At 36.7% G+C, this 27834-nt stretch overlaps 2 protein-coding genes across 2 annotated transcripts; one reads left to right on the top strand and one right to left on the bottom strand.

Moving 5' to 3' along the window:
- The first annotated feature begins 1275 nt into the window (after positions 1–1275).
- Positions 1276–27521, top strand: LOC121377120 (endoplasmic reticulum-Golgi intermediate compartment protein 3-like). The gene is made up of 13 exons (XM_041505008.1): positions 1276–1455; positions 2432–2590; positions 3092–3211; positions 6221–6255; positions 8850–8917; positions 11429–11594; positions 13184–13241; positions 13519–13550; positions 14493–14589; positions 20270–20334; positions 23367–23503; positions 26075–26130; positions 26865–27521. The coding sequence occupies exons 1-13, from the start codon at positions 1359–1361 to the stop codon at positions 26942–26944; spliced, it is 1170 nt and encodes a 389-aa protein (XP_041360942.1). The 5' UTR covers positions 1276–1358; the 3' UTR covers positions 26945–27521.
- On the bottom strand, positions 15259–19195 carry LOC121377121 (reactive oxygen species modulator 1-like). The gene is made up of 3 exons (XM_041505009.1): positions 19068–19195; positions 17325–17500; positions 15259–15576 (listed from the first exon to the last, which is right to left on the bottom strand). Exons 2-3 carry the CDS (start codon positions 17456–17458, stop codon positions 15468–15470), a joined length of 243 nt encoding a protein of 80 aa, XP_041360943.1. The 5' UTR covers positions 17459–17500; positions 19068–19195; the 3' UTR covers positions 15259–15467.
- Positions 27522–27834: the final 313 nt, after the last annotated feature.

Genomic DNA, 27834 nt, shown 5'->3' on the forward strand with positions numbered 1-27834 from the left:
ATTAGTCTTGAACGCTCAGACAATTATTAGTCCCGATCGGTCCAACCGGAGAGGACTATAGGTTTCACCTCCGTCTTTCTGTTTGTCCGTATGTCTGTCTGTCCATCCGTCTGTCCCACATATGTTTTCCAGATGTTTATATCGATCTGCAATGTTGTGTATAGCTTTATCGTGCACTGTTACAGATCATGTTTAACTTTCATGATGATTTACCCATTTTTGACGAAGTTATGGCCCTGGACTTAGGAGATGTGAAAATTTGTTTTCCGGATTTTTGCAATGCCTGGAGATATCAAGATGAAACTTTGTATATATCTTTATCATTTGTATATAGCAGATCAAGTTGAAATTTCGTGGTCATTTACCCACTTTTCAGACTTATGGCCCTTTAATTTAAGAGATACGAAACACTGTTGGGCCCGGTAGGTGACACGTATTGCTTTTTTATTTTATTTATTTATTTATTTTTGTTTGTTTGTAGAATTTTAATTTTTAAGAACATGAGTTCTGAAACAACAACACCCCTCCCCCTCCCCCCAAAAAAAACAAAAAAAACCGCAACCCCCCCCCCCCCCAACCCCCCCCCCCCCCAAACAAACAAAAAACAACAACAAAAAAACCCGTTAGTCTCAGGACAAAACCGTGGAAGTTGTACCTACGCTACAGCCGGTTTTGAAGGTAGGCGTGTCGTTCTGAAAGTGGAAATTCTCACAAAGATATATAAATCAACCTGCACTGAGAGGATTCGAACCACTGACTCTGTATGAGAGTACAGCGCTCTACCAACTGATCTTTTACTGCCAGTAGGAGCTCTTTACACCAACACTAATGCATACCCCTCCCTCGGGTGAAGCTACGTCTCGGACCTGTGGGCCATCGGCAGTTGAACTTCTACATTAAAACCCCCCACCTATTTTTGTGCTTATATTCAATTAAGGTGCAAGCACGCTGTCCTGGGCATACACCTCAGCTGTTAGTGGTAGTGGTGGGAGCGGTACCGGGATGTGAACCCAGTACCTACCAGCTTTAAATCCTATGACTTGACACTACATCACCGAGGTCGGTACTAGCTACTGCCAGTAGGACCACTTTAGATCAACACTACTACATAGACAAACCTCGTGATATATATTCAGATATACCATTTTGAACATGTTAATGGTAAGATTTTTGTTCAAAGTGAAAATAAAAATCGATGCTAAAAACATTGCGAAGCTCTACTAATCATCGGAGGAAATTACAAACATACCGGAAACGGAAGCTTACCCTGACACGCTGGTTGTTTTGATTTGTTGGGAAACTACTTTCAGTTTTGTGGCGTTTTCAAAAGGAATTATAAAAAAACTGTATAAATTAATATGCAAGCAAAAACTGTCTTTGAAAGGCTGCGTCAGTTTGACGCATATCCTAAAACTTTAGAAGATTTTCGCGTGAAAACATTTGGTGGAGCTGCAGGTATATTGTTCGACACAGACGACGAGAATCGTTGTTTGTCGTTTGATACGACTTTCGGTCAGGTCGTTTCATATCATAATTATGCTGTTAGTGATAATGACCATCATGAATTAATGATGTAAGCCGGCTTTCCTTAGGCACTGCCAGTGAAGGTTAAATGAATAATATATGTTTGATAAAATTAAACAAACTTACTAACCAGTTTCTGTGAATACTGGTCAGCTCGTCCCATGAAACTTAAAAGTTAGCATAGGCCAAATCTATAATTGATAAAGGTTAATAGAATGGACTTCTTCCATCCCAGATGAAAGGGGAGATGTTTGAAAATTTACAAATTATACACAGGTCTAATCGTAAAATTTCAATATTAAATACTTGTAACTTCTGGTAATACAATTTAAACCAAGTATGTTTCATTTAAAATGTGATATACTGATTATCATTATGATTATGTGTCGTTATATTAAAATAAAAGTAATGATGAGTATTTTCTGGCATTACTGAAATGAATGTGGCCATGAATTAACAACACTTGACTGGTCGCTGCAAATGTAGTTCAGCAAGATTAACCTCGCGTGCAAGCACAATGGTCTGACTTTACCGAGCGGATTCTAGCAGACAATTTCAGCTGACACGCATGGCAACGTTCTAAACACCGGACTCATACGCCTTTCGATTGTTACTTGTATTTCCCACACTTTTAAACACACTGTTATGCTAATTATTAGTATTCACTATAACTTAAGAATTTCAGAATTTAAAAGAGTATCTTTATATATAAAAAACCACACAAAATCAAAATAACAACCAAGACTCATTTTTATAAGTCTTAAAAGTACAATACAAAGTTGAGACACCCTGCTTATGAAACTTGTGAAGTGCTGGATAAGAGCAGAAAGGTTTTGCATACATGAAACAAAATAAAAACATATGTATTTTTAATTAGACAAACTAAATTTTAAAAATTATTTTCCAGTGACGGTTGTGAGTGGCGTGTTGATGTTGGTTCTGTTCGTGTCGGAGTTGAACTACTACTTAACGAAGGAAGTTCACTCGGAACTGTTTGTCGACGTCTCACGCGGACAGAAACTCAAAATCAACATCAATGTGATATTTCACAAATTACCATGTGCATGTAAGTTGGACAGAGTCGGGGCTCACAATGTAAATAATGTTTTTTCAGCCAATTTTCAGATGCGTATCTAGTATTTGTTTTAAAAACATATTACAAAATGACAAATATTTTCTTCGTTAAATACATGTAGTCATTTTGTATAAAAAAAGTAGCAAGTGGCTAATTTGACCAGTGGCATAGTAAGATAGGGAGACATCTATATGAGATGAGGGAATATAAGATGGGGGACCAAGGAGTCCATGGCCCCCTCAATCAAACCTTTTTTTTTGTTTTTATTGTAATACTGAAGATCATACATACATACATAGTGTGGGTTGCCCTCCCCACCCCTCCCGATATAGGAACAATCAAGATTTTGAAGGAAAAAGTTCGCTGCTTTGTCTCGCCTTTTTACTAGTATGTATTATTAGTATTTTAAGGTGGCATCGGCGGTATCAACATTTGTGTTAAAAGTTCTGCTGAATTCTTTTAAAATATATTTAATATATGTGTGTTTTGCAGATCTCAGTATCGACGCAATGGATGTGTCTGGTGAACAGCAGATAGACGTCGATCATAATTTACTAAAACAACGACTCGACTTACAAGGGAAATTTATTGACGAAACACCAGAAAAACAAAGTGAGACAAAGTTTGTTTTGTTTAACGACACCACTAGAGCACATTGCATGATTAATCATCGGCTATCGGATGTCAAACGTTGGTAATTCTGACACATAGTCATCAGAGGAAACCCATTACATTTTTCCTAATGTAGCAAGGGATCTTTTATATGCACTTTCCTATAGGCAAGAAAGCACATACCATGGCCTTTGACCAGTTGTGGTGCACTGGTTGGAATGAGAAAAAACCCAATCAGTTGAATGGATCCACTGAGGTGGTTCATTCCTGTGACAACAAAGTGAGAGACAACAACTTGATTTAAAAGGCCTGGTAAAATATTAATTAGTAGTGATATCAGTCATAGTGACTTGTATGTACAATCTTTTATAAAGACTCTAGTTATGAAAAATATTTTTATTATGACTTTCTCGCTCCAGCCAGTGCACCACGACTGGTACATCAAAGGCCGTGGTATGTGCTATTCTGTCTATGGGATGGTGCATATAAAAGATCCCTTGCTGCTAATCGAAAAGAGTAGCGGCAGTGGGTTTCCTCCCTCAATATCTGTGTGGTCCTTAACCATATGTCTGACGCTTGATGTGCGGTCGGTTTGGGATCGATCCCCGTCAGTGGGCTCATTGGGCTATTTCTCGCTGCAGCAAGTGCACCACAACTGGTACATCCAAGACTGTGGTATGTGCTATTCTGTCTATGGGATAATGCATATAAAAGATCCCTTGCTGCTAATCAGAAAGAGTAGTCCATGAAGTGGCGACAGCAGGTTTCCTCTCTCAATATCTGTGTGGTCCTTAACCATATGTCTGACGCCATATAACCGTAAATCAGACCTTCGTTTTTGATGGGCGCGAGCGCTAACACGCCTGTCAACTCAATCTGACATGCGCGAAATAATGCACCCCTAAATTGAACAAATCATGCTTGGTTTTTTAACTCTGCCATTTTAATTGTTTATTGAATCCAATCGGTTTTGTTTTGTTCAATTTTGTACAATGCAGGTAATGATCGCAAAATTTATTTTACACTGTCGTTTTGATCGTGTGCAGAAATAATAATAGATGCGTTGTCCAATAATTCTATGATGTGTATAATGTTTATACATGTTGATATCACAGTAAACCCTTACACCAACAACAAACAAATTTAGTAAAGCAGGTTTTGTTTTTGTTAATAGCATAGCGACGTACTCCAGACATTTCTACTTTCTGTTTCACGATACTGCCACATGATTTAAAGCCAAGAAGATTGACCTTGGTAGAGTCAGATTTCAAATTCAAGTATATGTGATCGGTTGACGGGCACCTGAAACAAACACACCGATTTAATTTCAACTCAGTAATTCCAATTTACCGAGTGTAAAGCATGTATATTTTAAAATTAAATTTACATTAGGTTTGTTTGTTTGTTTTTGTTTTGTTTAATGGTTTGCTATGATTCGAGTGTATAATAAATGACGTGTTGACTACAGTACACCGAAAATGAAAGCTAATCCTGTTTGTAAAAAAATATATTTATAAAAATTGTAGTAAGATATATTTGGGTAGAAAACAATAGATGTTGACATTTTCTCTGTTATGACGTTTGTTGTTTGTTTTGTTTTGTTTTTTTAAATAAAGAATTTGCAGGTACATAACATGTATATTATGATATCATGATAAATGTGATAACCCTGTGCCATGTGGTTGTTACACTTTTACATTCAGTTCACAGGTTTGTGTCCATGGAGAAATCATATCATTCTGCGATGAAAACCAAAATTATTGTACTTGTTTTAAATAAAACAGAATAAGCACAAACAAATCAGTTTCAATTCCTTATTCATAAATAGTCAACAGATTATCATGATTCAGAAAAAAAAGGTTTAATTTAACGATGCACTCAGCACATTTTATTTACGGTTATATGGCGTTGGACATATGGTTAAGGACCACACATATATTGAGAGAGGAAACCTGCTGTCGCTACTTCATGGGCTACTCTTTTCGATTAGCAGCAAGGGATCTTTTATATGCACCATCCCACAGACAGGGTAGTACATACCACGGCCTTTGATATACCAGTCGTGGTGCACTGGCTGGAAAGAGAAATAGTCCAATGGGCAATCATGATTCAGAATTGTAATGCAACATGATATGCATATAATACATAAGAAATCGATAAATATTGTGTTCATGGTGTTTCTTTTTCTTGTGTAAAACTGCAATGGCCCATTCATTCATCTTTGAGAATAACCATCATATTAGTTAAATTAGGATATTTATTTTGAAAACACAAAACATTAACCCTTAAGATATTTAATTTAGAAATCATTACTCCTCAAACTTAATCATGTTCATGGGTGCAATTCCTCTTAGGTCTCTTACCTCTAATTCTGATTATTTTGAGGGGTGCGATTTCCCCCTCTGCATTTTGAGGGGTGTGATTCCTCTCCCTCTCCCCCCCCCCCCCCCCCCCCCCCCCAGCATTTTGAGGAGTGCGATTTTCATTCTGGTAAATAAAATGTGTTGAGTGTGTCGTTAAATAAACTATTTCCCTCCTTCCTTATTATGACTTTTGATCCTTGATGTGCAAAAATATAAAGTACAACAACAATTACATCAGTTACATGTATGTCTAGGACCATTTCATATATGGGTCTTGTTTTTGACCATATCCGGGACACACTGTTTCTTGCAAATAATTTTAACATTTCTTGTTCTGTACAATACAGCACTGGGCCTTGACATTTGAACCATTGTTTTAGTTTTAAAATTATTTACAATGAACAGTGTTTTCCGGATGGGACAAAAAGGAATCATTCCTCACATTTTAAAATCAATAAATTCAGCACAGCAACTGAGACAAACATGGCTTTAAGCATTTTAGATTTATTGTATGGCTCTTGAACATCAGTAATTCTTGATATATTTATCTGAAGTACTGTACTGTATTTATTGCCTGATCCCTGTCCCCTGCCATTTTCTAAACGATGTACAAAATTACTATTTGTTATTTTTGTGTGTTTTTCAGATCTGGGTGAGTCAACACCAGGCCAAGCTGTACAAGTAAGTAATAGAGATGATTACAGTTAAACTTCGTTTTGTTTAACGACACTACTAGAGCACATTCATTTATTAATCATCTGCTATTGGATGTCAAACATTTGGTAATTTTGACTTAGTCTTAGAGAGAAAACCCGCAACATTTTTCCATTAGTAGCAAGTGATCTTTTATATAATATTATACACCATCCCACAGACAGGATAACACATACCATTGCTTTTGACATATCAATTGTGGTGCAGTGGCTAGAATGAGAAATAGCCCAGTATGCCCACCAACGTCGGTTGATCTTAGACCCACGACTCAACAGGCAAGTGCTTTATCACTGGACTACATCCCACTCAGGCTGTACTACAGATTATTAAACAGACTATCAACAGTTTGCTGTCTGCCCTAAGATGTTTCTGATTAGCAGAACCGTTTTTATGTTTCAATTTGTTTTTAGAGGGGTGGTGGTTTTTAGTCCCATACGAGTTCAACCAGAGAGGACTATAGGCTTCGTCATCATCCTTTTTCGTCTGTCCCACATATTGTCCAGACTTTTTTTCATTTCTTTTTTTTTAGTTATAGCTCTTAAACCTAGGAGATTAAAAAAATTGTGGGCCCAGTATGGGACATGTATTACTTTAGTAGTACTCTCTAAACAAAGAAATGTATTTAATATGTAATTTTTACTCATTAAAATGCTCTGTTAATGGAAAATATATATAATTTTTATTTTATTTTTTTTAAGTCTTAATTTTTCATCTTCTGTAAATAAATTTAAAAAATTGTATCATTTCAAACACTTTCCTCAGACGGCACAAACTTTGATTTTGTTTCCACATATTATATACTCTTCAAAAAAAGTAACGCAAACATTTTCCTAATAAATATGGATGTGTGGAAACATTGTGTTCCGAACGCTAAGTATGTTGTGTAATGGAGTGTACCAAATGCATTTTCACCAGCAAAGTTGTTCGGAATTTGATGACCTTGAAGACGGGTGTGAAAAAGTTAACAATCGCAAAACCGCACCTGCGGTCAATTCAGCGATTTGAACGGTCGGCATGGTGTGCACGTGCAAGAGGCACAAGAAGCCCTATAAAAGTGCAGGGTTTAGGACTTAGCTGTACTCAGTTTAAAACTGTCAGCGTAGCTTTCACAATGCTAAGACTGAATGAAGCACAGAGGAACAACGCCGTCGGACAATTGGAAGCAGGCGAATCCCAATCAGAGGTTGCGAGGCTTTTCAATGTGTACCCTAGCACCATTTCAAGATTATGGATCTGCTACCAGGCGCATGGATCAACACGTTACCTTTGCAGATCCGGTAGACCACATGTCACCACTCCTGCCCAGGATCGCTACATCCGGTTGCGCCACCTACGCCAAAGGACGACCACGGCTACCTCCACTCAATCTGCAATACCGGGACTGCGTAGGATCTCTGACCAGACTGCCCGGAACCGTCTACGAGAGGCAGGATTGCGACCCAGACGTCCTGTTAGAGGCGTGATTTTAACCCAGCAGCATCGACAGCTTCGACTACAATGGTGTCAAGCACACAGGGTATGGCCTCAAAGACGATGGAGACACGTGTGGTTCAGCGATGAATCGCGATTCATGCTCCGCAGACAGGATGGAAGGGCATGTGTCTACCGCCGAAGAGGTGAACGTTTTGCACACAATTGCATACAGGAAGTGGACAGATTTGGTGGAGGAAGTGTGATGATGTGGGCAGCCATCTCTTACAACGCCAGGACAGACTTGGTGCACATCAGGGGGAACTTGACAGCACAGCGCTATGTGGATGAGATCCCTCGCCCATACGTCGTCCCCAACATGGCCAACGGCAACACTGTTTTCCAACAGGACAATGCCCGTCCTCATACAGCGCGCATCACCACAGCCTTCCTAGCAAACAACAACATCAATGTTCTCCCATGGCCCTCCAAATCCCCAGATTTAAACCCAATCGAGCATTTGTGGGATGAACTGGATAGACATTTGCGACGACGACAACCCCAACCTCAGACACTACAACAGCTGGCTGCCGCTTTGGAGGCCGAGTGGGCTACAATTCCACAGAATGTCATCCGTCATCTGATTGCTTCGATGGGCAGGAGGTGCCAGGCAGTACTTGACTCTCATGGGGGTCACACTCGTTACTGACTGTACGTGACGTCAAACGGGACCTTGGGAACTTGGATGGCTGTTACAACAGCCTCTGTCAATGTTGTTTATCTGTGTCAAATTGCATGTTTCTGCCATGTTTCTTTCATGTATTAAACGATTTAGATACATACAATGAAAATCTGACTTTGCGTTACTTTTTGTGAAGAGTATAGTACATGTATGTTCAACTCTGTCAATTCACCATGGCAACTGGCAGTTCCATGAAGATTGCAGCAGTGTTTTCAATTTTCAGTGACGATTTATTTTTCTCACTTTTCTCCGTTATTTTTAAAATATATAATATTAACAAATTAAACTCCTTTCTTTCACATTAACTACAAACCTGCCGTGGAGAGAATAATTCCATGGCATATTTTAAAAAGTTTTATTTCATTTCAGAATGTTACCGCATATTGATTTGCATTTTATTTCGTTTCAGAATGTTACAAAGTCACTCGATCCCGCCAGATGTGACAGCTGTTATGGAGCAGAAAGTCCAGAGTTAAAGTATGACACCTGTTCATTTCTTATGTATCGGGGGTCATTGAGTTGCATGTATGGTTGCAGGGTTTCTGCCAGGGGGGTAAAACTGGTATGGCACCCAAAGCTAGCTCTGGGTAAGCAAAACTGTTTGCCAGAGTATCTTTAAATATGCAAAATCCACTGTTATTTTTTAACAAAATATCAATTAGTATGTGACATTTTTTCGCCAAATCAAAATAAAATTCGCCATTTGTTCCTGAAATTCGCAATTGGCAAATTTGGCGAGTGACAGAGCTACATGTAGCCCTGGCACCATACCCAAACATTTTTGCAACCCTAACCCTAAAATTAACTCATTTTCTTTCTGTTGACTGTGGTTGCATTCAGCACACACATAGTAAATATTCAGTTCCATAGTGCCATACCCAAAACTGTCTTTCTGGCAGAAACACTGTGTTGTAGTATTTCTAACATGTAAAACATCACTCAACCTCAACTTTTTATGTAACGTGTAGTGGAGTTACGGTTGTAGTATACCAAATAACCAGGCTTTGTGCCAGAAAATAATTTAAGGGTACACAATGAAAACAAAACCGCCCATAAGTGTCCCTATTACATGTGGATGGTTAAGAGTTTGAAATGTTTTGAAATTGGACACTGCATTTCATGTGATTTTACACATTTTAAACAGCACTTATCTTACTATTGCCCTTTGGGCTATTTCTTGCTCCATCCAATGCACCACATTTGGTATATCAAAGGCCGGGGTATGTGCTATACTGTCTGTGGGATGGTGCATATAAAAGATCCCTTGCTACTAATCGAAAAGAGTAGCCCATGAAATGGCGATGGCAGGTTTCCTCTCTCAATATCTGTGTGGTCCTTAACCATATGTTCAACACCATATTACCATAAATAAACTGTTGAGTGCGTCGTTAAACAAAACATTGCCTTCCTTCCTTCTTTCTCTTACTATCATCTGTCTAAAAAGTGTAAAAATTTATTCATTAATTTACAAGGTTTTAAGGTATGTTGTTTTACCTGTAGTATTCTCTGGCAGAAACCCTGATAGCTGATTTTTAGCTGAATCCAAGATCTAGCAGGACTTCTGGGATGTTTTTAAAATCCACTAGCTATGGGATCAATGATTTCAAAACTTTACTAGCCAGGATTAAAAATTCACTAACCCTACTTTTCTTTAAGTTAATACAATTTTTCTAAATAATAGTAGTAATCAGATATGTCACCTAAAGAGAAAGATAGAGCTTGAAAACACTAACATTGGGGTTGGGGTGGGGTCAGGATATTCATATTTACAAAATAGACTTAACTGCAACATTTGACCAAAAAATTTCACTAGCCGTCGGGCATGTTAGTAGTAGTTATTCGCTAGCCCAACATTGAATATATCACTAGCCATGGGAGTGGGGCTACCATAATCTAGAAACCCTGGCTAGAAAAAGATTACACTCTTCAAACTAATAGGTGTTAGAGGGGAAATGCAGTTCATTCAAATGAAGATCATGGTTGACGAAATTTCTGACTTGTGGAGGTAACAAATATTTCTGAATGATGAAGTTAATTACCGGTAATATTTCTGAATTATAAAGTCAATGAATATTTATGGATCATGAAAGAAAGAAATGTTTTATTTAATGACGCACTCAACACATTTTATATGGCGTCAGACATGGTTAAGGACCACACATATTTTGAGAGGAAACCCGCTGTCGCCACTTCATGGGCTACTCTTTCTGATTAGCAGCAAGGGATCTTTTATTTGCGCTTCCCACAGGCAGGATAGCACAAACCATGGCCTTTGTTGAACCAGTTATGGATCACTGGTCAGTGCGAGTGGTTTACACCTACCCATTGAAGCCTTGCGGAGCACTCACTCAGGGTTTGGAGTCGGTATCTGGATTAAAAAATCCCATGCCTCGACTGGGATCCAAACCCAGTACCTACCAGCCTGTAGACCGATAGCCTAACCACGACGCCACCAAGGCCGGTTTATGGATCATGAAGTTAGCAAATACATGCATTTCTGAATTGCCAAGTTAATGAATATTTTTGGAGCATGAAGTTATTGAATTTATCACAAGTATAAAGTTATTGAATTTATCACAAGTATGAAGTTATTGAATTTATCACAAGTTAACAAATATTTCTGAATCCTCAAGTCAACAGAGATTTCTGAAATGCAAAGTTTAATGTTTAATTCTGAAATCTGAATTATGAAATTACATGCAACAAAAATTCTTAAGAGTTCTGTATTTTCAAAACAGTTAATGAATGTGTCTGAATTGTGGCATTAACGAACATTGACTTCTACTCTGCCAGGGTTTAGCCAATTTTCAGAAATATAGAGTATTGTCTTGAAATTTGTTAAAAATGTGGTTAATTTGAGGAATATTTTATTAGCCAAACACTAAATTTTGTAGCCATTTTGTATAAAAATTAGCAATTGGCTAATTTGACAATGTACAGGGTGAGCCATGCTCTGCTATTCTTCACAATGTGTCTGTGTGTCTGCAGGTGTTGTAACACGTGTGAGCAGGTGCGCGAGGCATACAGGAAGAAGGGCTGGGCATTCAACACCCCGGAGAACATCGAGCAGTGCATTCGCGAAGGTTGGTCCTCCAAGATGATCGCTCAGAAAAACGAGGGCTGTAAACTCTTCGGCTACCTAGAGGTCAACAAGGTTCGTATGTCTCTTACCACTTGCTGAGGGGGCAGGACGTAGCCCAGTGGTACTGCGCTCGCTCGATCGGTGTGGGATCGATCCCCGTCGGAGGGGTTTCCTTATCCCCCCATTGGGCTATTTCTCGTTCCAGCCAGTGCACGACTAGTATATCAAATGCCATGGTATGTACTACCCTCTCTGTGGGATGGTGCATATAAAAGATACCTTGCTGCTAATCGAAAAGAGTAGCCTATGAAGTGGCGACAGTGGGTTTCCTCTCTCAATATCCTTAACCATATGTCTGACGCCATATAACCGTCAATACAATGTGTTGAGTGCATCGTTAAATAAAAAAATTTTATTCATCACTTGCTGGGCTTTTTGTGGGGGTGAGACTTACTCGGGCACGAAGGAATGTGGCGAGGGGCCTAATGGATTACAAAAATATAAATGTACTTTTTCTCCTGCTACATTTATATTTAATTTCTTATTTCCAATTAAGGTTCAAGCACGCTGTCCTGGGCACACACAACTCTGCTGTCTGTCCAGGACAGTGGGTCAGTTGTTGGTGGTTCGTGAGAGAGAAGAGGGTATAGTGTTCTTACATCTACCCATTGAATCGTTAAAACTTGTTCTGGGTGGGAGCCGGTACCGGGCTGCGAACCCAGTACCTACCAGCCTTATACACAACATATTTTAAAAACACCTGTACAAGATGTTAGATCATTTTTTATTACCTATATGGGCAGTGAGATGCGGGAAAGATAGAAGCTATCTTTCCCCGCTGACGTTAGTTTGGTGAGGTCATCAGTTTCCTCAACAAAATTTTAGCTCCACCAGTGTTCGGTTTTTCTTGAAATCGTTTAAGCAATTTGTTCTTGTTAACAATTAAACATGCTCTAAACTAATTTCTTTGTAGTTCATTCACTTCCCACTAGAAACATCAGTTCATTATGAATGCGACCTTTCTTGCTTACATTTGATTCAAGTACCTAAAGATAGCTTTTGACGTCATTGCTTTCTTTCGTGACGTCATCAGTTTCCATAGACTTTCATGTCTTGTATATTATATAATTAGTGTCATGTAAGAAGTTTAAAATTTAAGTTTCTAAACTATTTACACCATGGGTAATAAAAGAAAGAAAGAAAGACATTTTATTTATGGTTATATGGCGTTAGACATATGGTTAACGGACCACACAGATTTTAAGAGGAAACCCACTGTCGCCACTACATGGGCTACTCTTCCGATTGGCAGCAAGGGATCTTTTATTTGCGCTTCCCACAGGCAGGATAGCACAAACCATGGCCTTTGTTGAACCAGTTATGGATCACTGGTCGGTGCAAGTGGTTTACACCTACCCATTGAACCTTGCGGAGCACTCACTCAAGGTTTGGAGTCGGTATCTGGATTAAAAATCCCATGCCTCGACTGGGATCCGAACCCAGTACCTACCAGCCTGTAGACCGATGGCCTGCCACGACGCCGGTCCCATGGGTAATAAATACATTAACCCACTCGGAATTACGGATTATCTGTCCGTTGTGAAATTTCACTCGGGGACAGATGATCCGTAATTCCTCACAACTTTGTCTTTTTGTTTCAGGTTGCTGGCAACTTTCACTTTGCTCCAGGGAAGAGTTTCCAACAGCATCACGTGCACGGTAATAACACTAAGAAAAATTAATTTGAATTTAAGTGTCCTGTACAGTTAAAGTTTGTTTTGTTTCACTGGAGCACATCGATTAATTAATCATCGGCTATTGGATGTCAAACATTTGGAAATGTTGCTTTTGACAGTTTTATGGCCCTTGAACTTAGGATTTAAGAAAAAAAATTGAGCTCGGTAGGGGGCGGATTTGTTGCTTTAGCAGTACTTTCAGAATGCTTGTTGTTAACAACATTATCATATTTTACTGTGTGATGTGTTTTATTTTTCAGTGCATGACTTGCAGGCCTTTGGAGGACAAAAGGTAAACAAAAGCACCTTCTGTTCTGGTTTATAATGTTACATGCAGTCAGACTTGAGTTCCTTCATCTCACAGGATACCTCGAGGTCAAAATCATGGCCTCCAACCAGTTTGGTTGATTTTGTTAGGGTGGAGATAAATTGAAAAGTGTGCGGACATTTGTAATAAAGTAATATGGTAGGGTAAGGGTGGACTGTATGCCAGTGGTAAAGAACTCGCCCATCCAGTACTCTACAACTGGTACAAGTTTTATTTTGCACAAGAATATATACAACCACGTAGCGGTCAAGTGGTATGTTCTTGCACAAAATAAACGAGAGCAATAAATAGGAAATGAAAACGACGTAGGTGAAGTTCTGTATTTATTACATACCTTCTTTTATTTTTATTTTCAAAAAAAGTTTTTTAATTTAATGTCAGAAGTACACAATCTTGAATGTATTAATAAATCCTCCATTTGTGGATTGTCTTAACGTTAAGAAATCATAGTCTTTGGCAATCTTGTGTATGGTTTCAAATATGATGTGACGTAATTTGTAAATCATATATGATGTCGGTAACGAAAAGGTGTAAACGCCAGTAAAAATAAAAAGGGAATTCCCCATTTACAAGTTCTGGTTCAGATCGCACATACATGTACATACAAAATAAATTTATCACACGGTTTGAAAATAGTCTTTATCACTATAGTAAGATTGAATAGGTATGTAATAAAGTATGAAGCAGGTTTCCTCTCTAGTTATCTGTGTGGTCCATAACCAATGCCAAATGACCGTAAATAAATTTTTAAAAATTTATCAGTAAATAAAATATTTCTTTCTTTCTTTTTATTATATGTCCAAAGCCATATAACTGTAAATTAAAAAGTTTTCTATGTGTTAAACAAAAGATTACTTTCTTTTTTCAACACAGAGAATGTTGTTTGATTTCTTTTTTTTTTTTCAGTTTAACATAACCCATACGATAAACCATTTATCGTTTGGTATGGACTATCCTGGCATTCTGAACCCTCTTGATGAAGTGAACCAGATTGCTGATGAAGGTAAGTTTAAAGGTTTACTTTTTGTGTGTTGGTTTTTTAATAAATATTTTCTAAAATAAAATCATCGGTAAGCTTTTATGCTTATCATTGCCTTGACCAACGCCATATAACCGTAAATAAAATGTGTTGAGTGCATTGTTAAATAAAACATTTCCTTCCTTTCTTAAAACTACTTAAATTTCCATGCATAGTTTACCTACTGTGTGATACCCCCACTTTCTTGGACACCTGTTGATGAGAACATATAGTTAACCTGACATTCATTTGTATGTGACACATAAGCGCAACAGCTGTAAATAACTTTTAGTTGAAAAAGATATTAAAATTTGCTTTAAACCAGTTTTTTGAGGATATGTAAGAAATAGAATAATACATTCGTGTCCATTAGATACCATTTATCTCACAACTCGTTGTTTAAAAACGTATCACTCGCTTTCGCTCATTTTAAAACAACTCGTAAGATAAATGGTATCTAACGGCCATTCATATAGTATTCTCCATTTATAAATTGGTTAATAAAAAATGTTGGACCAGACTGGTTGAGTCTATTTTTACCTGCATTATACAAATTGACAGAAGGTAACATTTTCTGTCGTTACAGCGTGTTTCTGCTCCTGTCTCTTTCTAAATCTTTGTTTTTACATAAACATAACAATGGAATACGAATAATTTGTTTCTAATGTCTGTTTATTATGAATCAAGATTTCACTCAGCAGATACACTCTATCAGACAACACACTCGCAAAGTCAAAGACACCAACAAATATCTACTTGTTATGTACAAAAATTCCTGTGTGTAAACAATGGTGTTCTGCGGATGTACGGGGATGAATGAACCGGCCTGTTGACAACACTGAAGATATGCACTGCTGCCGATGTCAACACCGTATGCCAGTTCCGATACCCATGAACGTCCCAAACGTCCCCCCACCCTGAATCATCGTCTTCCCAACTTGCTGGATGAATTCCCGTCCTCTCATTCCGTACCTAAAAGAAAGGATGAATATAAACGTTAAAGTTTGTTTTGTTTACTGACACCACTAGAGCACAAATAATTCTGACATAAACTTAAAGGAAAACCACTACATTGTTTTCTATTAGCAACAGACGGGGCAGCACATACCACAGCCTTTAACATATGTTATGGGGCATTGGTTGGAATAGGGGAAAACCCTATATCAGAAGAATGGGTCTACTGAGGTGGTTTGATCCTGCAACAAAGGCCAAATCCCACCCCAAAATGAACAACGGAAATCAACAACAGGTCAGGGCTTGTTCCACAAAGCGATCTTTGCACCAAAGTCGCCTTAACTTAAGTACAGTATATAACAACTTAATGTACTTAAGATGATCTTAGAGTAAAGATCGCTTCGTGGAATGGGGCCCTGGTGCTTAAAAAATGTTTAAGAGTCTAGACTCGAGACAGTAACATCATGGCAATGCCATACAAATTGCATGGGTGTGATATCATTTGAGATCGAGTCTGGACTCTCAAATAATCCTGTACTGCCACAAATGGGTAAGAAATTTGCCCATTCGAACCCCCATGTTTGACTTTTAAACAGGAAGTAAAATATGAACAGTATTAGCGATGTAACTAGTTTATCAACAGTGTTAGTATATAGAATTCTGTGTCATATGCTACTAACTGTATATGGATTGAAAAACACACACAAAAAAACCTTACTATTTACTGGAAAGAATAACCAATTTTGCAGTAACAGTTTATCCAATTTTAAAGTAAAAAACCCCAAAACTAACAGTTTTTTCAGTTGTTGGTTCCATTTTTCTTTACAATCAGTGTTTTTTAGGTGTCTTACCAGTCCCAAGTTCAGCCAGCAAACGTTTCCCTAACATTCGCAAACTATTTGATTGGTTTCCAATGTGGCCATTTGGTTTACTGTGAACCGCACAAACTAATCTGGCAGATGTTTTTCCTCTCGGTCTGGCTGAACGCAGCTCATTACTTTTCAAAGATCGCTTATTTGTAAACAGTGCATGAGATACTTTTGCCGATGTATTTTGCTCATTGGTTCAATGTTTGTATGGATATTACTGAAGCACATTTCCACAACCAACAAAAAGATGCATTGATTAAAAAGAGCAGGTAATTCAAGGTTAGGAACATAATATCAGCCAACGAACATAAAAATATTTGATGTATTACTAAATTTGGGAACACCTAATTACTGTCTATTGTTATTATGTAACTTGTAAGAACTGAACAAACATATTCCTTTCTCTTCGTTGGCAATTTGGTTCATAGAAATGAGCCAACCACCACTTGGCTCTAGGCAAGACTAGTCTCGATAAACCACTGTTTCAAACATGCACAGATTCGAATGTATGCTATGCTTTTGAAGCCAGTTTAAACTGAAGCCTGATAACCAGACTATTTTTTATTTTATTTTATTTTGTTAATTCGGTAACATTTTACTCACTGATTATTCAATTTAATATTTTTTGGAAATAATCCACGCGAATCCAAATAGATTCGGATGTTTTATGCTTGCGTGAATCGGATTCGGGGATTCGCGCAAACTTTTAGCCCTGAGAGAACTGCTGTTTAATATTTGGCAAAGTGCGTGACAATGCAGTGTCCAATTTCAAATGATTGAAAACCCATAACCGCCTAGCAGGAGCACTAATGGTCTGTTTTGTTGTTATTAGGTACCCTCAAATTATTTTGAGAGGCATACATGTACCATAGAGTAGCAGTTGAAATGTTAACATACCTAAAAGCCGTAAATCCTCCAAAGATTGCCCCCGAAGCGAGTCCGACACAGAATCCCATCATGAAACCGATCTTGACCTTGTCCCAGCAGGACGGCCGGCCCATCGAATACCCGCTAGGTGGCGGCACTGGCATTGTTACAAATCTTCACAGACACAACTTGCAAATCAGTGTTTCCTAAATAGAAATAAATATTAGTTTAATGACATCTCAGCACATATTATGATATACGTTTTTGTATGGTTATTTTATCCTCAAAGACACCACTTTGGCACTGTCAGTGTCAGTCAAGATTCATGTTAGTCCCTCTGTGTCAAGTGGACGCCATGTTGTCTTCAGAAACTAAGGGCACATAACTTGATTCGTTATGGACATTAACAATGTTTAAAAAATAATACGAAGTTAAACGAAATCTGGACCAGTAGCGAATAGTGCTGGTATCATTGGGTTCGAATCCCAGCAGAAACGTAAAATATGTGATTGGAAAAAACCCACATTGGCAACGGAAAGGCCTTCTGCATTTGGTAATTTTCACACATACTGTTAAAGAGGAAACCCGCTACATTTTCCATTAGTAGCAAGGGATTTTTTACATGACCCATCCCACAGACAGGATAGCACATACCACAGCCTTTGATATACCAGTCGTCGTGCACTGTCCACCCCACCCACGAAAAAAAAAAGGAGTCAAAACGGCCAAAGAAACAAAATAATAATAATAATAAACCCCAGTACCAACCCAATTAAAATGTTTGCAGTATGACTGAAGACTTCGAGTATCTGCCGAGATGGAACATACATGTACACAGTGAACCAGGGAACATTTTGTTTTGAAAAATGTTTAACATTTCTAGTAAATTCTAGTCACTTGTTTTAAAATTAAGTAACAATCCCTGAAATTTGCTTATTGTGTACTGAAAAAAATTTTCCCCACAGGTGTACATTACGATTTCAAGTCACCATTGATACCAGAAGGTCAAAGTATGACACATTTTACATTTAACCATGTTACTTTGCAGGTCTTTAACAACAGGGCTAGCTCTGGCACTTGCCAAACTGAAATTTATCAGGTGTGAAACTTAAAAACAAATGACAAATTTTTATTTTAATTTGTGAAAATAATTTCATGTAATAATTATTTTATTGCAGAATTTGAAGTTTTAATCAATTTTGCAAATTGTTCTGCTCACCCAGTTGACGGAAAGAGTTCAATCCTTACTGGTTGAATTGTCTTTAATAACTTCATTGATACTGGCAGCTGTCGTTTAACAAATCACAAAATGCATTTTAAAGTTGGACTTTACAAAGATATGTCATCACCAATTCACCAGTAGGATAATTTTTAAACTCTATCGTTTGAAGGTGTAGCTATTTAATCAATATAAATAATTCTGCTAATGTAACGTGATTTAATGTTAACTTACTTGAAGATGAATTTGCCAATATTTGGCTACAGATTTTGGTATCAAATTGCTATTAAATTAACAGCAAGAAATTAATTTTATGCGGTTAGCTTAAACCATATAATGATACTTTGAATATGAAAAAGGTCAAAATAACTCCAGAAAAAATAATTCACATAATTATAAATTTACTGAAATCATGAATGTCAAGTTGACAAACATCAAATACTTGCTTGGGTGATACCGGACGTTTGATCTCGGTTTCATTTTCTGCTAAACTTCTGTTACGTGGGTTAATTGTTGAGTATGAAGCTGAAGTAAACTCGCCGAACAAAACTTACCTTGGTTGGCAACAGAGAGGTGTTTTTCACGTGCTGTTCACTGTCACTTTTCAGCCATTTTGTTTTTGCTGCGATTACATATATTTCCGGTTCCGGAAATAACCACTAACATTTCCGATTGGGTCTAAAGGTCTGTGCCTACAATAGTCACGGAAATTGCCGAATGTACCTCCTTTGTTGTATGTTCTTGCCCAATGTCTTAGGTTTAAAAAAAACATATTCTGCCCTGTCACTGCTTGGAAGACAATTACATTTATTGTTTAAGGAATGTTTTAAACCAAGAAACCTATTTGCATATTTAAAATAAAACCTAAGTAGAGTTCTACACACTATAATTATTAGGCCAAATAAAAAATATGTGTGGTTCTGGTTACATGTGGGGGAAAATAGGATAGGTAACTTTTTTTTTCTTTTCTCCCCCCCCCCCACCCCCCCACCCCCCTAATTATTTTTTAAAATCTGTCAAACTGGTCTTGGAAAATAGCAATAAAGTGTCATTTCAAACAAATGCTGCGTCTTCTCACTGTTTTGATGATGAGTAGGTGGATAAAAAAACATTTAGTGTCGGGGGGGGGGGGGGGATGGGGGGGGGAAAACGTAGGGTCAGTTGAGTAACCAGAACCACACATATATTTTTGTTTGGCCTTATTATTATTATTGTTTTTATTATTATTGTCATTATTAGTATAATTATTATTGTTGTTGTCATTATTATTATTATTATTATTTTATTATTATTAAAAAATTTAAATAATGAAACTTTGGGGAATTTTGGGTAATGTGATTATTTGGTATAATCAGTTAAAGGGACATTCCTGAGTTCGCTGCAATTTTTAAGATGTTATTGACTAACAGGGACTTTTTAACGATTGTAATTACATGTCAAATATATTTTCCTGCATATGTTTCTGATCGTTCTAATATTTGTACTAGGTTAAATTACATTTTATTTCCTAAAACGTTTTTTTTCGTACGTACAACATTATTTGAAGACAAAATCCACTGGGCATCTTACAAATATTAAGACGACCAGAAACACATTGAATATACAGACAATGATATTCTAAACAAGAAAATATATTTAATATGTAAGTTTAATCGTAGAAAAATTGTATTAGTCAGAAACATCTTACAATGCAGAAAACTCAGGAATGTCCTTTTAACAAAAACTACAAATCATGTTTTCGTTTTTCTGTTTGCAGATCAGATGATGTTCCAGTATTTTGTAAAAGTGGTTCCTACTATTTACACTTATATTGGTGGAAAAGTAAGTAGCAGAAATTCATAACATTACTAGAATTATATCCATGCATAGGTATTTGGCAGTGCAGGACGTAGCTCAGTAGTAAAGCGGACACTTGATGCATGGTCTTTTTTTTATTTTATTCCCATAGGTGGGCCAATTGGGCTGTTTCTCATTCTAGCCATACAACTGGTATATCAAAAGGCTGTGGTAAGTGCCATCCTGTCTGTGGGACGGTGCATATAAAAGATACCTTGCTACTAAAGACTATATGTCAGAATTACCAAATATTTGACGTCCAATAGCCAATGATTAATAAATCAATGTGTTCTATTGTTGACGTTAAAAAAACACAACTTTTAACTTTAAGGTATTTGGCACTTAAAGAAACGATTAAAGGTAGAGTAAACTTAAACAAGAGATTTATGTGTTGGAAAGATGCATATCCGGACCACCAACACATACTGACACTTTAATAAATGAAAAACGCGTAATTGTAGAGTTAATAAAAAAAGCATGATTATTCCTGCTAACTGGGGGCAGCCATTTTGTTTTGTTTTTGTGACGTCCAGTGGTATAGCTTGGGGCGAAGTGACGTCAGCTTTGTCCATCTGCTCTATGCACAGTGTAAACAAACGCTCTAATTTACGACAAGGTGCTTCGCTTTCATCAACCTGACTTATAAAACAACATAAATGACTTGATAGTATAATAAACTATTTAACTAAATATATTTCAATTTGCATCAATAGAACGAAATGGAGTTATAGTATTTTTCTTTTTTAAAAAATCCAAAGAAAAAAATGCATATTATTAGGCCTATTGGTATGCTACGATCGAGCAAAAATGACCACTCACGATACCCAAGTGATAATTTTCTTTTCTTTGGGACTACGTAATTGGTCAGTTTTGTGATTTTAGATGGGGAAAGTCTACTTAATCAAGGGTTTTTACAGAATTACTTACAGTAATAAAGCAGATGGCTGATCGATTACGATTAGAGGGGTGTCCGTACTACGGTTAACACACAATACCCTGTGATCTAATAAAAGAGGCACGTCTTTTTAGTGTGTCTAGACACAGTGTCTGGGGACCGTCTAAATATACACCTGCCAATAAGGAACCACAGGTACAGGCCACGGAAAGAAAAGACCAATTAACTAAGAAAACACTCCGATTATTATTTCAGTATGTGGGTTAATTTATGCACAAACCATAATACAATTATTTCAACACTTTGACAATGGTGGTTTATTTTGTATTAAACATAAATATATAATTGTTGCTGGCTTACTGGGATGACTATTATTACAGAATATTGCGATGCATCCGCAAAAATCAGGTATCTTTTGTTTGTTCAGTTCGAAGACTAATTCCTGACGTGACACATTAGGTATTACGTAACCACCAGCTTGCCAGAGGGCGTATTCACTGGGATGATACAAAATGGCTGCGCCCGTTATATATAATAGCGTCACATTTAATCATTTTATTAATTAACTATACGATTATACTTGTTGATATTAAGCAATAATGTGTATTATATATCATTGAATATGCATACCAGGTCAAATGCCTTGATTGTCCCTTCCTTTAAAGTCGTATACAAGAGGTAAAAATACAACATCACACGCTGGGAGATGGTTTTTTGCCTGACAGACCGGAAATTATTTTACGTTTATACTTACAAATTAGTTTGAGTCAGATACATACATCTACATCAATAAAATTTAAATTGATTCCACCTGCCAAACAGCAGTCACAAATACCATAATTTATTTTACACAAAAATCATAGATGTCAGCTAAGCTAAGATGAATATTAAGATAATTACTATAACCGATAATACTAACCGTGTATTACCATAATGATAATAAACTTTTGTCTTCATGTCAGGGCTCACCCTGTACATTTGCCAAATTAGCCAATTGCTAATTTTTTATACAAAATGGCAACGAAATGTAGTCTTTGTCTAATAAAATATTCCTCAAATTAACCACATATTTAAAAAATTTCAAGGAAATACTCTATATTTTTAAAAAATGGCTGAACCAAAATGTGTTCCAGTGTGAGCCCTGCATGTCTCCTTTTTTTAATTAAAAATATAGTTACATTGTACTGTACTGTATTATTAGTATCATATGTTGACCTTTTATTTCTCTTTTTATTAAAAATATAGTTACATTGTACTGTACTGTATTATTAGTATCATATCTTGACCTTTTATTTATTTTAATTTTTAATTTTTTTTCTTATAATTATAATTTCCAATGTATAATCATGGTCCAGAAGATTTTGATTCTGGCCCGGAGAAGTTGTAGCTTGCCTGACTGACAGACAGGCAGACATTTGTGAGCGTGACTCATTTGCCTTCAACAAACTCAATTTGCCCTTCTTTTTTTTCCGAATTTTGTGGACCCCCCCCCCCCCCCCCCCCCCCCCCCTTTATAAAATCCTGGATCCGTCCATGCTACCAACAGAGCTAATAGGGGAGTTCCCACTAGCTACTGCCAGTAGCAGCACTTCACACGAACCCTGCAACATAAACCCCAAATTAAATCATATAATGCACATGGGGTGGACCATGGGGTGCAGTGGGGGTAGTTCCTCATCTCATCCCTTGAATACATGAAAAAGGGCAGGCCTGTAGGAACTTGGGTGGGGGTGGGGGCCTTTGCCCTCTACTTGAGGATGAAAATATATGAGTTTTTTCCATCTGTGTGAATAAACATAAAAATCGGGCTTGTGCACCTCCCCTCATCCCCACACACTAGAGATTGTAACCCCCCCCCCCCCCCCCCCCCCCCCCCCATGCCAGATGTGTTTGGTTACTAGGAGAAGACCCAATTTTTGTCGCCCTGTAGTAATTAGTTACAGGTCTGGCCCTTAAAGATCCTCCAGTTAAAGGTATATTTTTATTGGATGTGTGCAATGAAATAACGTTTATTATTACTATATCCAATAGTTAATTTTAAAAGCTTGACCCATTTTTAAATTAATAAATGTTTTCCTGAAACACCTGAATTTACAGGTGATGTTTGCTGCTCTACTTTCAGATTTTATATACAAACCAGTATTCAGTGACGAAACATTCCAGGATTGTTTCCCAAGGTTCCGGGGAGAATGGGCTACCGGGAGTGTTCTTTATGTATGAACTGTCACCAATGATGGTTAAATATACAGAAAAACAGAGGTCAGTTAAATATACAGAGAAACAGAGGTCAGTCAGTTAAATATACAGAGAAACAGAGGTCAGTTAAATATACAGACACAGAGGTCAGTTAAATATACAGACACAGAGGTCAGTTACATATGCAGAGAAACAGAGGTCAGTGAAATATACAGAAAAATAGAGGTCAGTTAAATATACAGAAAAACAGAGGTCAGTTAAATATACAGAAAAACAGAGGTTAGTTAAATATACAGAGAAACAGGTCAGTCAGTTAAATATACAGAGAAACAGAGGTCAGTTAAATATACAGAGAAACAGAGGTCAGTTAAATATACAGACACAGAGGTCAGTTAAATATACAGACACAGAGGTCAGTTAAATATACAGACACAGAGATCAGTTAAATATGCAGAGAAACAGAGGTCAGTGAAATATACAGAGAAACAGGCCAGTTAAATATACAGAGAAACAGAGGTCAGTGAAATATACAGAGAAACAGAGGTCAGTTAAATATACAAAGAAACAGAGGTCAGTTAAATATGCAGAGAAACAGGTCAGTTAAATATACAGAGAAACAGAGGTCAGTTAAATATACAGAGAAACAGAGGTCAGTTAAATATACAGAGAAACAGAGGCCAGTTAAATATACAGAGAAACAGAGGTCAGTTAAATATACAGAGAAACAGGTCAGTTAAATATACAGAGAAACAGGTCAGTGAAATATACAGAGAAACAGAGGTCAGTTAAATATACAGAGAAACAGAGGTCAGTGAAATATACAGAGAAACAGAGGTCAGTGAAATATACAGAGAAACAGAGGTCAGTGAAATATGCAGAGAAACAGAGGCCAGTGAAATATGCAGAGAAACAGAGGCCAGTGAAATATGCAGAGAAACAGAGGTCAGTTAAATATGCAGAGAAACAGAGGTCAGTGAAATATGCAGAGAAACAGAGGTCAGTGAAATATACAGAGAAACAGAGGCCAGTTAAATATACAGAGAAACAGAGGTCAGTGAAATATACAGAGAAACAGAGGTCAGTGAAATATACAGAGAAACAGAGGTCAGTGAAATATACAGAGAAACAGAGGTCAGTGAAATATACAGAGAAACAGGTCAGTGAAATATACAGAGAAACAGAGGTCAGTGAAATATACAGAGAAACAGAGGTCAGTGAAATATACAGAGAAACAGGTCAGTGAAATATACAGAGAAACAGAGGTCAGTGAAATATACAGAGAAACAGAGGTCAGTGAAATATACAGAGAAACAGAGGTCAGTTAAATATACAGAGAAACAGAGGCCAGTTAAATATACAGAGAAACAGAGGTCAGTGAAATATACAGAGAAACAGAGGTCAGTGAAATATACAGAGAAACAGGTCAGTGAAATATACAGAGAAACAGAGGTCAGTGAAATATACAGAGAAACAGAGGTCAGTTAAATATACAGAGAAACAGAGGTCAGTTAAATATACAGAGAAACAGAGGTCAGTGAAATATACAGAGAAACAAAGGTCAGTTAAATATACAGAGAAACAGAGGTCAGTTAAAGGGACAGTCACATTTTAATTTATATTTTGTTCATTATTTAAAATTTTATGTATGAACTGTCGCCAATGATGGTTAAATATGTACAGAGAAACAGAGTATTAAAGTACCAGTGTTACATTTGTAGTACATGTATATTTAACTTCATGCATAGTTAAATTAAATTATAAGAAACAGAGGCCAGTGTTAACATCAGATTTGTGGTGTAAAGAAAGAAATGTTTTATTTAACAAGGCACTCAACACATTTTATTATGGCGTCAGACATATGGTTAAGGACCACACAGATATTGAGAGAGGAAACCCGCTATGGCCTCTTCATGGGCTACTCTTTTCGATTAGCAGCAAGGGATCTTTTATATGCACCATCCCACAGACAGGGTAGTACATACCACAGCCTTTGATATTCCAGTCGTGGTGCACTGGCTGGAACGAGAAATAGCCCAATGGGCCCACAGATGGGAATCGATCCCAGACTGACGATTTGTGGTGTATTCATTATGCAACTGGTATGATATCATTTTCATTTGAGTTTTAAAATTTATGCCATAGAAAATAAAATAAAAACAAATCTGTCTGTACAGGGAAATTCAAAACTGGCTTTCTTTGTGAGTTCGGGGATGGGATTTAGCTTGGTCGGTTGCATGCTCGCCTAAGGTGCTTGCGACTCAAGATCGAACCACCTCAATGGATCCATTCAACTGATTGGTTTTTGTTGTTATTCCAACTAGTGCACCACAACTGGTCAAAGGCTGTGGTATGTGCTTTCCTGTCTGTAGAAAAGTGCATATAAAAGATCCCTTGCTGCTTATGGAGAAATATAGTGGGTTTCCTCTGATGACTACGAGTCAGAAGTTCCGAAAAATTTAAAATGTTTTATTCATAATATTATATATATATATATATATATATATATATATATATATATATATATATATATATATATATATATATATATATATATTACAATTTTGTACTAATGAAAGTTAAACTTCATCTATACAACTATTTATCAACTAAAATCTAGTTTTCATTTTTTTCCAGATCCTTTATGCATTTTCTAACTGGTGTTTGTGCAATTATAGGAGGAGTGTTTACAGGTGTGTAGCATTCATAGATGTTTGATTCTGTGCATTACTAGACTGTGTGTATTTCTGATGTCTGTGTGTATTGCGCGTTTTAGTGTGTATTTCTGATGTTTGTGTGTATTGTTGGAGTTTGAGTATAAATTGTACCCCAATAGTAATAGTATATTTTAATGAGTGTTTGTGTGTTATGTCTGTATACAGATTGTTCATTAATGATATATTTAATGGGTCTTTGTGTTACTGGTTCTATATATAATATATTTAATGGGTGTTGTATGTTACTGGTGCTATATATAATATATTTAATGGGTGTTGTATGTTACTGGATCTATATATAATATATTTAATGAGTGTTTGTATGTTACTGGTTCTATATATAATATATTTAATGGGTATTTGGTTACTGGTTCTATATATAATATATTTAATGGGTGTTTGTACATTACTGGTTCTATATATAATATATTTAATGGGTGTTTGCATGTTACTGGTTCTATATATAATATATTTAATGGGTGTTTGTATGTTACTGGTTCTATATATAATATATTTAATGGGTGTTTGTACATTACTGGTTCTATATATAATATATTTAATGGGTGTTTGCATGTTACTGGTTCTATATATAATATATTTAATGGGTGTTTGTACATTACTGGTTCTATATATAATATATTTAATGGGTGTTTGCATGTTACTGGTTCTATATATAAAATATTTAATGTGTTCCATTTTGTATTTTTCAGTTGCTGGTCTTATTGATTCCTTGATATACCATTCAGCACGTGCCATTCAGAAAAAAATAGATCTAGGAAAAGCGTCCTGAGCATAATAAATCCACATTTAGGTTTTTTTTTTTTTATGTTTGTATGTGTATATTTACATTTAATGTTTGTTTGTCATAATTTGTATTTATGAATATGTATTATTTTTCATATTGACTAACATGTACAGTTCGCAAACCAACGGTAAAAACAACTAGTTGTGAGTGATAAAGTAGATGGTTTCCAGCCTTGATTAATGTGTACAGTTCACAAACCAACAGAAAAGTCTACTATATGTGGGTTTTCAGCCTTGACTAATGTGTACAGTTCACAAACCAACAGAAAAGTCAACTATATGTTGATTTCCAGCATTGACTAACGTGTACAGTTCACAAACCAACAGTATAAAACAGCTATATGTGGATTTCCAGCCTAGACTAATGTGTACAGTTCGCAAACCAACAGTATAAAACAACTACGTGGGTTTCCAGCCTCAAAATTCACGCGAATCTCCGAATCCGATTCGCGCCAGGATTTGCGCAAGCATAAAACATCCGAATCTGTTTGGATTCGCGTGAAATATTTCCACAAATTTATTAAATTGAATAATCAGTGAGTAAAACGTTACAAAATTAAAAAGTAAAATAAAATTAAAAATAGTCCGGTTATCAAGTTTCAGTTTAAATTGGCTTCAAAAGCGTAGCATACAATCGAATCCATGCATGTTCGAAACATAGTGGTTTATCGAGACTAGTCTGGTCTGGAGCCAAGCGGTGGTTGACCCATTTTTATGAACCAGATTGCCAACGAAGAGAATCAAAAGGAACATGTTTCTTCAATTCTTACATAATAACAATAGACAGTAATTTAGTGTGCCAAATTTAGTAATACATAAAACATTTCTATGTTATTTCACTGATATTATGTTCCTAGCCTTGAATTACCTGCTCTT

This window comes from Gigantopelta aegis, chromosome 7, assembly GCF_016097555.1.
Source record: "Gigantopelta aegis isolate Gae_Host chromosome 7, Gae_host_genome, whole genome shotgun sequence".
Classification (NCBI taxonomy): Eukaryota; Metazoa; Mollusca; class Gastropoda; order Neomphalida; family Peltospiridae; genus Gigantopelta; species Gigantopelta aegis.